A 17,527-nucleotide genomic window follows, 5' to 3' on the forward strand; every position below is an offset into this window, starting at 1 on the left:
CATTAAATTTTCATGTTGTGCTGGCGGCTTGAGATCTGGAACGGATTACCGCGTATTAATAGTAGCCTGTAACCAACAACAGTACTCAAGTGCGTCATCGTGTTCAGTAACCCAGCGCGTGTGACGTCACGAGCTCGAAGCAAGAAGGGTCTCATGCAGGAAGCAGTCGGTGGTCGATGCGGAGGGCGGAGTACTTATATGCCCGGCCGTAAAAACAGGAACAGGTACTTGAAATTCCCGTTTCCCTGATAACCCGTCGAAAATAAAAGCGCTCTTCGTCAATGCACACCGAGGATCGTTATGAGACGCAATATCTTCGCATACCAGCGATGGCTAACATTTCGCAATATATGCCAACACTCAAACACTCGACCGCCAGGTATGGCCCACAGCTACGGCGAGCCGATAGTTTGTTGTCGGTGGATTTGCGCTTCCGACATCACTTTGAAATCTTAGCTACAAGGGCGATGAATCGATTACGCACCAACCCGCAGAAAAAAACTCCCCGCTTGCGCTTTATGAAACAGCAATGCGAAAACAACAAGAATTAATCAGCAAATATACATCGGAGTACGTACAAATTGTCCTTCCTAAACTTCAAATTTTGTGCTCGTCGAGCGACACGAAGACGACAAGCGGTGTACATGCAAACGGCAAACTTATAAACAATCCTCTAATTTAACTCTATTTTCATAATCGGCAGTTGAAAGCGATCGAAATCGACTTACCCAGCTTAGCAGAAGGCCCGAAGCGAGATAATTATTTGGCGCAGTATGATGTTTCGCCAATCTAGAATTGTACATGTCCGCCTAGGGGTCCATCCTGTGCTCGTGTTACTATGTGATTCGCTCGATTTTAATTTAATTGCTACTAAAAATTGTCGGATAGGGTTGGATGGGGCAAGATGGGACGCCTTTTCATTCTGTTTTATCGTTCCATTTGGCGGTAAACAAAGATCATTTAAATAACTATACTGTTTCCTCACGACTCCCGCAGACCGTTGTTAATTGTTTAAAACACAATCAGGATATTTGGATATTATGTGGTAAAGGTGTCCCATCTTACTCCACAGTAATGCATAAACATATATTACGGCGCGGCGACAGTTAATAAGAATCCTCCACAATACAGAAAAGCTAAGTTATATTAAGCATTCTTCGATAAATGTTTGACTGGGTAATGTAATTGATTGCCTCCATCGTCACACTCTTTCTCATTCTTATTTTTAGGCAACGATATGGCACCTGTTAAGACTGTATTCGCTGTATAATTCGGACGAAATATATTTTAAAACGCTAAAGAGTTAGTTAAAAATGTTTTTTAGTTAATTGTATACTCTCTGCCGCCGCCTAACTCGTTATCTTTTACTTAAAATGTGATTCATATTTCTAAAAGATATAGTTCTCAACTGATACTCTTACTAAGCAAACAAACTACAGTACTTCATATGCACTCTTGTACCTGCTTCAGGTGTCATCACTGCGCATGCGCTTCCGTAGGACTATATTGGTCTCCATCGCCGACAGCGGCCGTTATTTCCAGCAGTTGGTATTCGAAAAAAAGTCTGCATTTAATAATACTTTTTATAGCCATACATTGTTATATGCAAACCAATTACATTTATGCTACAGTATAGCAAACGCTATATCAATCGAAAAGCATACTGGTGACTAATTTTGTCAGATCAATTCCACGTACCCTTCGTCCAATACTTCCAATACTAAAAGAAAGAAAAGTTCAAAAGCTGGCAATAAGTCGCCCTTTCCGCATAAAGAACTGACCTTATTCAAGCACCTTTTCTAAAGGAACCCACTCCATTGGTCTCTCATATTCACATGTGACAGTCCATTGTAAATGTTATCCGACTTGAAACTCATTACAGTAAATTGATCAGTTCCTGCAATGGCAAGATTGATTAATATTGCATAATCTACTCTTACAGTCGAAAAACATTGCTTAGGCCTATAAGTACGGCACCGTTCCCGAATTCCCAGGTCATGTATTGTTCACTTGCAAGCCGCGAAAAGTTGGAAATATTACTCAAAGTACTTCCGGGTGTAGTAAGCCCTAGGTATTCTCACGACTTTCGTGCAGTATTCACATCAAAACCCAAGTCCATGTGAACAGCACAGTAAAATTTAACACGCTATTCGAACTCTTTTCGGTCGCTGATTTCTCTAGTCTTATTGCTACAACTAATGGCGAGGATAAAAAAAGCGTTTCAAACACTTCACCTGTTAGTTAAAACCGTTTACTTTAGATAGTGCAACGGCGGTGAATAGTTAGCATAGATACATAAACAATTGAAACATGCAAGACTACTGAGCGAGGCAGCAGTGGTGCCAAGTTCCTGCAAACTTTGGAAGCGTGGTCGCTTGGTTGGATCGCTTTTCTCCTTCGTGGCAACACTGATGGAAAATTTAAGGGAAAGAAAAAAGATATTTCGAATGTAGAAATAGAATGGTGATAGTACAGGAAAGTATTTTTGGTTAATTTAGTAGCAAGCAAACGGTTATATGAATGCATTTATCGGGCAAAAGTTTTATACAGTGTTTAAAATTGTGGGCCGTGCTACGGTAGCAGTACTAAATTGGAGAGACAAAGGTCAGGAAATATGACGCATATTGATTTTGAAAGACGACAAAATACAATGTACTGAGTAGGCCATGATTTTGTTTTTTAGAAAAGTGTTTTTAAATTTGAAACATTTAGCATGGCTTAGAGCACTGTGTGTGGTGAGTTCACAAGAAAATGTATGAACAGCCAGTAGCGGACGGCGCTCTTGCATTGGAACGACAAAATGGTAAAAGGGAGAGAAGATGAAAAAGGCAAAAAGAAAGAGAGGAACATTTCAATGGACGCAGATGCAAGAAGAATTGGTAAAACACAGTCGCCGATTTCCGCTAAAAAACAATGCAAAAAGGCGATAAATGGGTAAAAGTACAGGACGATGCGAATATATTATTGTGAAAAAAACGATCGTAGACCAGAAATTCAGGCACGGTAATTAGGCTGGGGTATGGACGGAGTGAAGCACGTTGGTAAACTTGCTACTAGCTCATTTTCATCGTTATTGCATATTGCGCTACATAATATGTAGTACAACGTTAATACCTCCCTGTAGACTATGGATTGTCAAAAATATTGTACCGTGGCCCGATATGTCCTAAAAGCCCAATCTAGAATTTGGTTCGAGTATGTGTAAGATAGATGCTTACACTTGTAGAGACAAAAGTAAAGTAAAAAAAATGTAAAAGTGCTTTCCTTTTCCACTTATTAAAAGGGAATATGACTCCATCGTTATAAACCAATGGCGCGTTAGGTGGAAGCTGACAAAATCAAGGCATCAAGAGCGTTCAAAATAATATAGATCAATAAATATTGCAGCAAAAAGTGTTCCCGTTAAGTGGATCCGATGCCTGGATGTTCGCGAGGCGGGATTTAACTGGAAACACTGCAATAGATTCTAGAAACATCGACGAAAATTGAACTTTTGAGGAAAATGCTGGGCTTGGGGTTTGGTACTTAACTTGAAATATACCAATTTCTCTTGGAGGGACGCCATATTTGTCTCCTGCACGCGCCGGGGCGGTGGTGACGTAATAGATTGTGACGTAACACAGGACCTTTGTGAGCAAGTTAGAAGTAGTTGCCAGTAAACCACTTGTGGCTCATAAGGTCTGCCGCATAAGGTCGCTGTTCCTTATCTACGAACGCCACACCAAGAAAATCCTAGAAATTATTCCGTTTTTTTAGTACATTGGAACCAAAAAAATGCTTAGCTAGACAGAAAATTATCGTCCAACCCGTTTGCTTTAGTTAAACTGTCTAAACTATTTACACTTTTATTTCTTCGCACATTTATAACTTTGGCATAATGCAAAACGCGACATAAAACAAAACTAAACTGAAAAATTAGGAATTTTAAAGCTAAAAAGACATACTTTTGCTTCTTGTGAGACATTAGGGGGTAGCTGAGGTGAAGTGGTTTGCGTCACGATCTTAAACAGAGCAGCCATCGCCTCGAATTCGTACCACGGTGGTCGGGTGGTTAGCATTTCTACCACTGTACAAGCGAGGCTCCTGTGGAAAGGATTGAGAAATGAATTAGAAAACGTATTTGTGAATGCTGCTTCGCACACTTCCATGCAATCAATTACAGCTGAAAGCACTAACAATCAATTAGAAACAGAGAAAAACGTGGAAAAAGAAGAAAAGACGGAAGACAGCGACTAAAATAGGAGAATAAAAAAAGGGAAAATAGTAAATTTAATCTGATGAAAGTTGAACAACCAAATTACCAGATATCCGCCCTTCGCCCGTAACCTCGACCTTCGATAACTTCTGGACTCATCCAGTATGGTGTACCTGGGGTAAAGTAGTTTTGGATTACTAACAGGTTCCATTTAATGACGTCACTAAATACTTACCTACGACTGTCTGACCCGATGACGTCACGATTGTTTGCAGCTTCTTTGCAGCGCCGAAATCACCTAAAAATGAGGTTAAAAGGTGTTTATGGAAAATACGGACGCTGATATAATCTGATATAATATAGGTTTTGTTTACCTAGCTTGACGTTGCCCGACGAGTCGCGCAACACGTTCGCACCCTTGATGTCACGGTGGACGATTTGAAAGCCGTGTAGGTAAATAAGACCTTCCAGGATCTGCCGAGCATACTTGCACGTAACCGGCTCAGTAAGGGCACCGTAAGCCTTTATCTCGTCTTTCACAGATCCCTAGTTGGAGCAAACGATATGACGTTAATGTATGATTATTTACCCGCGCGTGCGGGGGAACGACAATCGTTATGACACGAATGTTTTGTTTCATACATCTCGTGCCCGCTTATAAGTTACCACGTGTACGTAACGTTTAGAGAGCGTATGTACGGGTAATCATGAGTGTATGATTGTAACATTGCGACCGTTATATAGCCTACAATATATTTCACCACGGTATAGACGTCCGCTAAGCTGTTTTCCTACATTCATGAGTTTGCTTTCGGTACAACGCAGCAGTTACAATAAATATTCGGTCGTTAAAATAGTATAGTAACTTGGTTGCTTGCTTTGGGCGTGTCGGAGCGGAGAAATGGGAGCATAAGTAGCATCACGTCGTAGTGCAAACATTCCTTGTGACATGCGCAAGTATTAGCGCAAGTATATTACGTATTGAAACAAATATTTGTCAATTGCAAGGCCGCATAATGTTTTGACAAGATGAAATGCGAACTATACAAAAGCCAAAACAATGTAGTTTTTAGTATTTTGCGCATCTCCCAATAGTAGTGTTGCATTTAAATGCTATTATTGTAAATTAAGCATAAGCGATCGGCAAACGTATGGTGGCGTATTGTGCAAAAATTAGGACACTGTTACAATTCCTGTACACAGTACTTACTCCGGACATTAATTCCATGAATATAGAAAGTGTGTTCGATTCCTCAGTACAACCGTAATATTGAACGATCCTCTCATGCTGTAGCGACCGTAAAAGCTCAATCTCTGTCTGCAAAGCCTTGATTTCCTGTGGTGGAAGTTGTAGTTATACTTTAATGAGTCATATGCCCGTTGTACGACACTAATATACCAGCCAAGGCAAGCGAAGAAGAAAAACTAGGATTTGGTATACAGTTTTTGCTGCATATTGCAGCACAGTATCTTGAACTGTCTCGCACAAGGTCGAATCGTATCAGCAAACCGCGATACCGCAGTACGATCACATGATAAACTCAAGTGCTTTTCACCACCAAATCCGTATACAACACGAGTAACTGGTAATTCTTTGCAAATTATACAGTGTTAAACTGATCTCGGTTTCCAATCAAACGGTGTTATACCTTCGTAGCGTCGCTGTTGTCTGCAATTATTTCAACTTGCTTGACGGCCAGTTCTCGGCCGGTGTCAGCGTCATACGCTAAGTAGACTTTCCCGAAAGCACCATGTCCAAGCACCTTTCCCTTCTTCCAATTGGCCGGGGCTTTTGGAGCTAAAAATAAAGTTGTTATTGAGAAAACCTATGACTAAAATTCCAAACATACAAGACATTGTTAGGGGGTGTTCTTCCGGGTGCACCCAGAGTAGAAATACTATACTTGTTTGCGCTAAGTTTTTTTGTAAGATATTCCTTTTGGATCAAATAAAATCTATAAAGCGATTATACGACAAGTTGCACAAAAACAGAACACATATTCATGTTTCTAAGTGTCGGTTCCAAAAATATAATATGCTTACACTTGGAGCATGGGGCGATGAGTGAGTTGAATGAAGAATCCATGACAAGGCCGTCACCTCCACTCATTCGGTGATGTGCGCGGTGGTTCGAACCTGATATTTGTGGAAATACTGCATTAAAGTTTGTTTGGCAAAGTTACTTATGGTATTTTAACGTTAACGTTGTCAACCCGAGGTCGCATGAATTGCCTTGACATTCGTTTTCTGGCCAAACGAGGATAAAGTTAGATTCGTATTCGTAATAATATGGCTGGCAGCAACATCACATACATTAAAAGTATAATATGATATTTAAAATGTGCCAGGGTATGTACACACTGTCGTGAGTAAAGTACGTACGAACATTATTTACATTTCTGACGTTAACAAGCGTTTCCCTAAAGCACAAACCATGTTCTGTTATAAGCTAACACGCGCAGGCTTGACATTGAGCAAAGCAAACGTCATTAAACATGTCTGGAATTTATATCCTCGTTTGCCACCAACGTAGGAATGTTTGGATATACGTAATTGAATGGCTACGTTATTAGTAAACGGTGGTATATGTATATAACAGCTATATAACAGCGCGCAACATTTTTTGGAAATTTATACAAATGGTAAAATGGGGGGAGATAGGACACTTTTTTATTCTATTTTCGTATATATTATGATCTGATCTGTACTGAGATTTCACACATAGACATAGATCAAGAAATAGTGTAATGCAGTCATTGCAGTGTAATGGTAAAACTCACCCGAGTATGAACCAGATGTGGTGACTTGATTATGAAGTTCCTCTAATTCCAATCCACTACTGGTGCTGCTGCAATTAGACGACCTGGAAATTAAAAGTGCGGGATTTGTAAATGAAAATGTACACAAAAATCTGTAACGTGCTTAACAATAACAAACAGAAAAAAATCTAAAAAAGGGTTGCAAACTTTAGGCATATCGTTAAGGATGCGGGGGATCGGGAGTCGGGACATTGGGAAATCTTTGCCGAAAAATGCTGCTATTTTGCACAATTTCGAATTTTTCTTTGTTCTCTGGCTGAAGTTGTTTACGATAGGCAGTTTGCATGCGGAGTATTGCAGAGGCTGAGCTTGCACCCGGAACTCATTAATATTTGATGCGGAATTAACTGAACTCAGGGAGTTAGGTCAATATAGCAGAATTGTTTTGGTAACCGCGTCGCTGATGAAGCGGGAGACATTCCTTCAGTAAAACGAAAACACTGAAAGTTGCTCAATCCCAACTTGATTTTGCATTAATTTTAAAATAATGTGTACCAAAACAATAATTAAATATTCGGATGTCTAAATAATAATACCCCACTGCTTATGTATAGTACTTTTGGATAAGATGGTTCATGTTTTCATTTCTTTAATCGTTACATTTTGTAATAAACAAAGAATATTGACAGATTTATATAACTGTATCCTTTCGACTCTAAAAGTGCGTTGTTAATGTTAAAAACAAAATTAGGAAATATGGGATATTGAGTGCTAACAATATCCATCTTACCCCACCACACTATATACGAAAATAATGTTAAATATAAAAGTAAAACTGAAGAATATTATTTCATGTAATTGAAGCAACTTACATATTGTTGGTAGATGACGAGAAATGTGAATGACTTGGCAAGAAACGAGCATTTCTAAGCGATGGCCTGATGCGTGGAAATGTCCTGGAATCTATTTGTGAAGATAATTGGTCAGTAAGAGAAATTAATTAATTGTATTCATATCTTTCCCAAAGCAACAAGTCGCGAAAAAACTGTTTTGCTTTTATCAGTAAACCTACCTAAAAAACGTAGTCATCAAGAAAATAAACCAAAAATGTATAAGCGTAACGTTTATTCAAAATGCCAAGCTTTCTAATAATAAAGGTTGTCATGATTGGCAGTTTGGCACATTGAGTTGTTGGACTTACTTTCCAATTTTCGTTCTTCGACTGATACGTTTTGCGCATGTAATCGACGAGGGTAAGTGCCCCCTTTTCTATGAAATGATGGTGAGGTTTCCATCTCCTCGTCGGGGTAAGAAGCCCCATGTAACCCCGACTGCCAAGGCTCCCTGGTATTAAATATTGTTTTTCAAATAACTTATTTTAAATTTCATAATATATAGTGTTGCTGCTATAAATAATATACTTGTATTTTGGAGACGCCCTTTCAGGTCGTCCTAATCAGGGTAAAATGGGGAGTTGCATTTTATCCCTTTGACGACCTCAATAGGATGTCAAAACGTCTGGACGCGAAGTTTTTGCCGTAAGAGCCGAAATACAAGTGTAATATCTCATGTTGGGGATACTTAATTATTCAGTTTCAGTCACGTGGCTTTAACACGGCAAACCTCACGTGAGGTCCAGTGTTCCCAGGAGATTTTTAAATTTAGCAAAAAGAATTGTTCAATAAACACTGTGGGTAAAACATGATTCTGATGTTAAAAGATTTACAAAATAAACAGGAAACACTGAAAGAAAAAATAAAATGAAACACTGTAACTGGTAAGTCCATTCTTGGACAACTTAAATTACACACGCGACGTGTTATGCCGTATAAGACTACATTCAGGTGTATATCAGGTTACACTGTTGTCGGTTAGACTCAAAAAAGCCCCGAGGCGCCGCACAAGAAGTGACTAACCAACTATGACACATACAAGAAATTAACGTTAATCAATAATACTGATGACTGGGAACCAGGGATCCTTATACACGAAATAGCGTGTACGTACACATACGATTACAGCGTATAGAGCCGGCATAAGAAAGCTTTGGCTGGAAAATACATGGCCGGATTTTTTTCTGTGGGTTGGCAACCATGCTCGTTTGGATCCATAGCAATGAAATTAAGAACTGAGATGCCTAAGCTTGGGTTGGGTATATTATCTTATGCGGGAACATTGGCCTACATAAAAAGCTGTTTGGGATATTTTTCAATATAATGCGTTTTACCTTTATTTTTAATGAATTTCAATGTGTATTATATAGTATACGTACGAATTTCTTAAGCTAAAAGTATGAAAATATCACGTTGACGTTGATAGCTAAATAGGGAACAGGTTTGATAAATAAAAAGTGACATTCAATCGAAAGTTAAATAAAAAGAATCAATTTTGTTCACTTACATTGCTATTTGAGGACTAGACAGAGAACTATCTAGGGATGTAGAACTGCTGTAGGCTGCTGACGGTGGACTGAAAATCTGCGTAAACAACATAATAATAAGTGATTTTAACAACCGACACTAATAACGGGGGTGGAAGGGTAAAATAATATATAAATATTACCGTGGAGTGTTCTATAATTAGGCTGCGCGTACTTGGCAGTCAAAACAACGAAATGTGACGTGGGATATAACGCAGGTCCTTGGTTAAAGTAGCGTTAACAAAATACGTTAATGTCGATTCTTGGAAGTCCGCTTTAAAGTAAACAGACCAGTGCGAGTGACATCACTGCATGTAATTCCCAAATCGACGGTAATACTTAATTTGTACGATAGATGATAGATTAACAAGTAAGCCCTTAGGGCATTGAACTTATAGGCCATAAAAGAATATAATGGTATTAGATATACACACACGGTTGTCGGATTATGTTTTCTGATTACGGTTGTCTGATTTAAAAAACCTGCGGTTCTCAAAAAGTTTAACACATAGTTCAGACATGTATTAAATGTGCATGGCACTACATTCAAACGACATGTTAATACTACCGTAAAATAATATGAAACATCTGCTACAAAAACAGACACCATGTTATACCTTGGCAAAGGCACAGCCAAGTTAGAAATAAAATAAAATTCAGAGTACACCAATACTACTTGCTAATTTAAGGCAATAATCAATGTAAAAGTGCATAAGGTTTTCTAATTATAAACACATATGTAGCTACACCTAGAAACCGAAACTGAAGGAGTGTTTAACAACTATTATTGTTATCAGCCAATTCGTGGGCTCTCGTTTAATGAGCCATTAGTGGTTAATTTCTCCTTACTTACCGTCGTGTCTGGTATGAATTCACCCTCACTGTTAAGGGAGGTTCTTGAACCACGATGCCGCTGAATAATCTTGTCGTCAATCGTTCCAGGCGGTGGGGAATACCGGTGCTTTCGTTGCTCCATGGATCGGCGCTGCGGAATGGTTATTTTAAGCTCATTAGATTGTAGCAGAACAGCCTAACAGGCTCAAAGCCAAACAAGTTAGACTAATTGGATTTTTTAATTTCAAGGCTGGGAATTTTAGGTTTTTGGTTGAAAGACAATATGGATATTAGACAAATTTTGCGTTTTAGCAATAATATATATTTTACCAATGAATTACTATAATTTACACACACAACTTTTAAGCCAAATTATTAATAGTGTGTAAGTTTTTTTATGAAAAACTGTTTAATTCTGAAAATCTTATTTAAAATATTAAAAAATGATAGAAAAACATTAAAATAATGCCAATGGTAAGAGTCCTGTGCAAACTCAAAGCTTCATTTAATAAAATTTGTTTTGCAGTGTTACTAGAACGCATCAAGAACAATTCTTTCCCTTACTTGGGTTGGAGACTTTATTGGTGGAGGTTGAGGTTCAGCAAACGGAGAAGAGGATGATTTGAAGTACTCGAATGAACCCGGAGAAGATGCTGAGTGCGCTCTAGTGGTAGAAGGCTCCGATTGCCACGTAGGTGAAGCCGTGGGTGGTATCTAAATATAATTAATAATTATACTGAATTACCAAATACACTTTATATCAGGGTTCCCTAACCAGAGTTGTAAGAACATTTTCTTTAAGGTGCATGGATGCTGAATCATTAGCATGTTTTTTTTGCTTAGGTCTACTCTATATAAGCAATTTCAAAAGGGGTGCAAGAATTGGTTGGTGATTTAAAAGTGCTGCAGCAAGGAAAAAGGACACAAACCACTTGTTTATATCATGACACTAGTGATTAAGAGAGTAAGGTCTAACAACTAGTGTCTTAGACTTTTGGTGGTGAACTGAAAATCATATAAAATGAATACACACCTGCTCAACTAGGTGGATCTTTAAATTTCGTTGATGAGTGCTACGATCTAACAGTTCTACCACTTTGTCTACATCCACTTGACTTTGAAGTGGAACTTGCAGCTGGAATTAAACTCAGTGTTTTAATAAATAGTTAAGTCATAGGATGCAAAGCTTTTGGTAAATGGCCATACAGTCTCAAAATTTTAGATTATAAACAAACAAATTAATTATGCAATATTAGGAGTATTGCATATACTTCATTCAGAACAATTAATGAGCAAACTTTACCTTACCGCACATCAACATTTGACAACTTAATTGAAACATGGAGGTATAATTACTAACCTCATTACGTCCTCCTGGACAAAACAACATGGAGAGAGACTTCCCATAAATTCTCTGCACAGTCATCTGCAGGTAGTCATAAGTGAGGGGTTGCTGCACTTGGACGATTCGACGCTCAGATTGAAACTCAAATTTGACTCGAACACCCTGGAAAAATAATTAGGAATAATTAAATGAAGTAGCCTACTTAACATTGTTTTCAAAACTGCAAGAAAACTTTTTAATCTCTTTTTAAAACAATAAACAAATGATTAACTACACAAGCGGTTATACGCTAAAATAAAGTAACTGTATGAAGTAACAACCAAGACTAGACATATACTACACATATATATATCATGATATGATTACTAAACCTTAAATACAAAGATATTACCTTTGGTTGCTTAACTTTATCCTGGAGAGCTGACAAGTCATTGTAGATTGAGTTGAGTGGGTCTTCCATTAGATTCATTATGTTGTTTTATCCGATTTTTAGAATCAGCGGGTAATTTTAAACAAGAAACATTACCTAGCCAGAGGTATACAACACATGGAACTGTGCAGCAAATAACACCAATGTTTATATAAGTTAAAATCTCATATTAAGTTAAAATATTTTTAAAAATGCCAGACACCTTGAGACCATTTGACACTACACGCTAAAGCTTTTCATGGATTTAAATACGTAAAACAAAGTTTTAATTTAAACTGATCAGAGATACACCATAACACAAAAAAAAAGACATAATTTTAAACTTATATAAAAGAGTTAACTTATGACTGTAGTGAGAACGGCACTTTTGTAATAATAGTAGAAACCTTTGTTAAAAGTTAGAGGCAAACAGTAATGGAAAAGATTAAACAACTGTTATACTGTAGCAACAGTGCATTATAAAATTGGTCCACCCAATAAAACTAGGCATCAATTCAGTTTTTATTACCTAGTAAATAGTAGGTAACATAGAGAAATGAGATGCATATTTTTATGTGCAAAAATTGTAAGTATTAATAGCTAATTATTGCATACAAATACTTCATAGGCCTAGAGGGTAAAATAATATTTGAATTTTTACGAAAAAAATGGGAGTAATTTCAGTATTGTGATACATATAATAATATTAAGTGAAGGCACTGCAAGGTCACTGAGGTCAAACACAACTATACAAGTAATTTAAATTTCCTATTGAAAAATATTGCATAATTAGATGTTAGACATGGTAGCTACACACCAAATATGATAAGTATATACAATTTTATAGAGAGAAGGAAACATTGAAATATTGACAATGGTAGGGGACTGTAATTGAAAAGTGAAGTATTACATATGGTTGTCTATTATTGCACATTACATTTCGTTAATATATACATGACTGGCTGCAGAGATATATCAAATTGGGGGCTAATGTAATGATGCAAAACTAGGTAAACTCTTATGGCAAAATATTTGACTAAATTTTGATTATATACAGTGGAGTAGTTACTAACTAAACATTCATAATAAATCACAATAAAAAAAGTTTGAATATATTTGCTAAACTGCATAACAAGAATAGTCTTTTCAAGCACAATAATTACGAATAAACTGAACACTTTTTACATCAAAGCACTTTCTTGGCTGTTCCCTAAGTGACAAAAATCAAGGCACCCATAATGTTTAATGCAGCCATTAAATTAAAAACAGATGTCCATGAGCCCGAGGTATTAAGAATACAACCTGTGGCATAAACTCCGAAAGAGGATGACAATGCACCAAAGGCATTCATAACCCCAAACACTGAACCTGCATAGGCAGGAGCAATGTCTTGTGGGTTTATCACCACCCCACTATGATGGACTGTCTGAAACGTTATAGAAAGCATTGAACAGATGACAGCATACCAAAATGTCTTGCATCTCGGAAGTAAAACAAAGAAAATTGCGCTTCCACCCATTGCTACACACTGTGCAAGTTTCCGAGTGAAAGTGACACTCACATTGTTTTTGATTAGTCGCTCACTGAGCCAGCCTGAAAAAATACTAGCTGGGACAGACATCGTCCAGGGTAAAACGTTATATATCCAGCCCTTCTCATAAGGAAAACGCTCATGGAAAAATGTTGGAAGCCATGATATCATGATATGGAATGAATTACTGTGGCATATGTGTCCCAAAATAAGAGACCAAACTGCACTTTTTGTAAACAGCAGACTCCACGGTACATTTTCAGTTTTCTGCATAGGTGATGGTGATGGCAGACTGGTGGTATCTATAGAAACAAGACTTCTTTGTTTTTTGCCACTAACCCACATTATGTAAGTCCAGGAAAGAGTAATAAGGCCTAAAACTTGAAACACTCTTTCCCAACTATAATGTTCCAGCAAAACAGAGCCAAGTCCACCACACAATAAAGAGCCGAGATTTGCAGCAGCAAGAATTACACCCATAGGGTAGGATCTCTCGGCCTCTGGAACCTTATGTGCAAGCAGACTGACAATAGAAGGGAAATGTACACCCTGTGTAACACCTAACCCAACTCTTGTAGCAGTAAGAAGTATAATAGAGCTTCCAAAAATTCCATGTAGTTTTGAAATGGTAGGCGTGAAAAGTATTAATGTGCCCCAGCAGACAGCAGCAACAAAAACAACTTTATCACTACCAATTTTATCAGCGAAGTACCCTCCCACTATTTGTGTGGTAACGTAACCCCAAAAGAAAGAACCCAATACAGCACCCAAGTCTGCTTTGTTCCAACCAAATTCTTTGGAAATTGCAGTTGCACAGACTGGCATAGCCACCCTAGCGGCATACACAATAGCACTTAAAACAAATAGATGTATCACCCACATTTTACGAGTCCCTTTATCCCAAAATGCACTGGGTTTGTCCTTAAACTTGAAAGTAACTTGGACATCTTTAGTTTTCATTCTTCAATATGGAAAATCCAGCTTTTTCTTGGAAAGTTAGACTGCTGTGCTAAAAATGTGCTACTAATATGTAACAAAAACCAAAAAAAGCTAACCCGCCACACCACCTAGCCACCTAGGTAAAATCAATATATGTTAATCTTGGTCACAGTAATGCATATATTCCGTGTCAGGAATAACACCATAAAACGTAACACAATTTATAACCACTACCCATTTAAAAATTAATAAAAACGAGTTTTTAAAATAAAAATACTTATGCATACCTTGAACACAAAGAAAATAATTTTTCTCTAAGTTTTAGCCATCTTAAAAGTAATTTTGATTGAGAAGTTAAAACAACGAGGAAGTTTATGAAGAAGAACAATTTGTAAAATACACAGTTACTGCAGGTTACAAATTCAGAGCAATTTTTCTTTCACGAAAAATTGAAACATAGGATTTAATACAGAGTCTTCAGATTGTGTATATACAAATGCTTGTTTTCTATACCAGAACAGTTGACAGTGAACTTGGTGTTATATCACACCTATTCTGCATAAGGTAGTGGGTAACCTTGTGATAAAAGGCATCAAAATAGAGTTAAAAGGCACAGGTATCAACCACAGAAAACAATTATTAATATATGAAAAACGTAAATATGCAATATAATATACCAGTAAAACAACATTTGAATGTAAGAGAGGAATGGATTGTCTGTCTTTTAACAACAATAAAACAACATGTTTCGTGACCTGAACAGTAACAGAACATTTCAGGAAAGGCAAAAGATAAATCAATTGTTGTCTGCAGTTTGGGGTGTACAATGCAGAACAGATTTGATTCCAAAGCCTGCAAAGGCCCATATAATCAATAGTTGCCACAGCAGGACATTTTGAACCTGACATGGCAACATTAACAGAGGGTTAGTGACTTGGAAAATATAGCAGCAAGCAAATAAAACAAAAGTAAAGCGATTAACCATACATGAAAGTGGGAATGTCTGCTAAAATGCTCAAACATGAACAAGAACAATATGATAACCTTGGCTATTAAATTATTTCTAAATGAACAAATTCCAAATAAATAGGTTACACAAGCTTTATGTATATGCCAACAGCTGTGTTTGGTTTACCAGTAACAAGTGCCTAGCCTTTGGAGTAAAATGTTTTTTTTGTGCATTTAAAGTAAAATTTGTAGTGGTAGTTCATTTGGCAACTAATACATTGATAAAACTAGTCCAGTAACCAATGATGGCAAACACACTAAATTAACACTAAACTTCATATTACTCTCTGACCTGTGCCCCATATGACAAACGTAGTGGCACCAGCTACATTAATAAGAGCCATGAGTGTAAACACCAGTTCCCATGTCCCAGATACGTTCAGAATACAACCAGTGATGTATACACCCAAAAACGAAGTGATTGCCCCAAAGGCATTCATCACACCAAATACAGAACCGGCATGGCTGGGGGCGATATCTTGGGGATTAACTAAGACCCCACTGTTATGAAATGTCTGCAAAGAAACAGCAAGACCTGCGCACAGAACAGCTGTCCAAAACTCCTTGCAAAATGTCAAAATAATAGAAAAGATTCCACTACCACACATAGCAATACATTGATTAAATTTTCTAGTAAAAGTAACGCTAATATTGTTCTTTATAAAACGTTCACTGAGCCACCCAGCAAAAACACTTGAAGGAATGGACATCATCCATGGAATGACATTGTAAATCCAACCTTTCTCATTTGGAAACCGTTCATGGAAAAAAGTGGGAAGCCATGAAAGCAGAATAAAAAAACAATTGTTCATGCAGAAGTGAGCAAAAATAACAGCCCACACTTGTGATTTGGAAAATATGATTTGCCACGGTACGGAGTCTGAACTTGGTGGCACAATTGGCTGGGAGTAAACCATACTGTCTAATGAGATCACAGTGTTCTGTCGTTTCCTTGTGCTGGTCCACATAAAATATGTCCATGACAGTGAGATTAAACCAAGTACTTGAAACACCCTCTTCCAGCCATAGTGCTCAAGCAGTATTGAACCCACCCCACCACACAGGAGAGAACCAAAATTACCAGCAGCGAGAATCACACCCATTGGCAGTGACCTTTCTGATTCTGGAATTTTTCGAGCAAGAAGACTTATCATAGATGGGTAATGTACTCCCTGCATCACACCCAATGCTATTCTCGCCAATGTTAAGATAAATATGGAGCTTCCGAACAGCATGTGTAAATCAGATATGTTAGGTGTTAGCAATGTTATTGTTCCCCAGGACAATGAGGACATAATAAGCACCTTGTCACCCCCAATTCTGTCAGCAAAGTACCCTCCCAATACTTGAGTAGTAACATAACCCCAAAAGAAAGAACCCATTACAGCGCCTAAGTCTGCTTTGTTCCAACCAAATTCTATGGAAATTGCAGTCGCACATACAGGCATAGCTACCCTAGCAGCAAATAATATGGAAGTCAAAACAAAAAGGTAAACAACCCATGTTTTGCGCGCTTCTTTAGTCCAGTACTTTCCTTCTCCCTTGTTCTCTGTTCGATGGCCATTCTTGTTCAGGAGGAAATCCCTTTCAAATAAATTCATTTTGATATGGACACGCATTATTCCCTGCTTCCATTGATCATGATGTATATATCCAAAAACACCTTGCTCACAAGCATACAGATTTAGAATACAATAATACTGTTTGTGCTATCTTGTTGTAATCAGTATGTATATATTAGGTCTAAAGAAACAAACAAATACAATTTATCACGCACACAATCATTCGGGGATACACACAAAAAATTTAAATTGGACAGTTTTAATAAAGTTTAAGAACTATTCTAAATAACCAGTTGAATTATCAAAATCACATAGTTACAATTTTATTAACACAGCTACCTGATCGGTTGATCCCATAACAGACTAACAGTCAAGCATTTTAAAGTTTGTTTCTATATTTTACATGTTTATTACTTTACCACACTATGTTAGACATGATATTTGCAAAAAGTATGAAGCATCTACCAAAACACACAGATTAACAAGCAAAAAACTGACTCAAATTCGAGTGTACCTTATATTCTGT

The 17,527-nt window shown here is 37.5% G+C and overlaps 2 protein-coding genes and 1 pseudogene across 3 annotated transcripts; all 3 read right to left on the reverse strand.

Annotated features, from left to right (window-relative positions):
• Positions 1-2,237: 2,237 nt before the first annotated feature.
• Positions 2,238-12,108, reverse strand: LOC100174992 (mitogen-activated protein kinase kinase kinase 2-like). The gene is made up of 17 exons (XM_009861493.3): positions 11,944-12,108; positions 11,568-11,714; positions 11,241-11,342; positions 10,772-10,921; positions 10,227-10,358; positions 9,355-9,431; positions 8,156-8,298; positions 7,827-7,917; positions 6,976-7,058; positions 6,239-6,331; positions 5,845-5,993; positions 5,406-5,531; positions 4,570-4,741; positions 4,431-4,493; positions 4,302-4,368; positions 3,945-4,083; positions 2,238-3,732 (listed from the first exon to the last, which is right to left on the reverse strand). The coding sequence occupies exons 1-17, from the start codon at positions 12,019-12,021 to the stop codon at positions 3,640-3,642; spliced, it is 1,905 nt and encodes a 634-aa protein (XP_009859795.2). The 5' UTR covers positions 12,022-12,108; the 3' UTR covers positions 2,238-3,639.
• On the reverse strand, positions 12,106-14,572 carry LOC100178962 (annotated as a pseudogene). Its single transcript, XR_717391.3, has one exon. The product of XR_717391.3 is annotated as a solute carrier family 17 member 9 pseudogene (transcript).
• LOC100181313 (solute carrier family 17 member 9-like) lies at positions 14,568-17,176 on the reverse strand. Its single transcript, XM_002131072.4, has one exon. It carries the CDS (start codon positions 17,056-17,058, stop codon positions 15,715-15,717), a length of 1,344 nt encoding a protein of 447 aa, XP_002131108.1. The 5' UTR covers positions 17,059-17,176; the 3' UTR covers positions 14,568-15,714.
• Between the last annotated feature and the right edge of the window lie 351 nt (positions 17,177-17,527).

The sequence above is a fragment of the Ciona intestinalis genome, chromosome 9 (assembly GCF_000224145.3).
Source record: "Ciona intestinalis chromosome 9, KH, whole genome shotgun sequence".
NCBI lineage: Eukaryota > Metazoa > Chordata > Ascidiacea > Phlebobranchia > Cionidae > Ciona > Ciona intestinalis.

What these genes read in the sequence shown, in the direction of transcription:
- LOC100181313 (XM_002131072.4), bottom strand. Translation starts at nt 17,058, where the DNA reads ATGCGTGTCCATATCAAAATGAATTTATTTGAAAGGGATTTCCTCCTG.
- LOC100174992 (XM_009861493.3), bottom strand. Translation starts at nt 12,021, where the DNA reads ATGAATCTAATGGAAGACCCACTCAACTCAATCTACAATGACTTGTCA. An exon ending in GTCCAGGAGGACGTAATGAG is followed by an intron (nt 11,343 to 11,567) that starts GTTAGTAATTAT and finishes GTTTAATTCCAG; the next exon opens with CTGCAAGTTCCACTTCAAAG. An exon ending in GTCGGGCAACGTCAAGCTAG is followed by an intron (nt 4,494 to 4,569) that starts GTAAACAAAACC and finishes CCTCATTTTTAG; the next exon opens with GTGATTTCGGCGCTGCAAAG.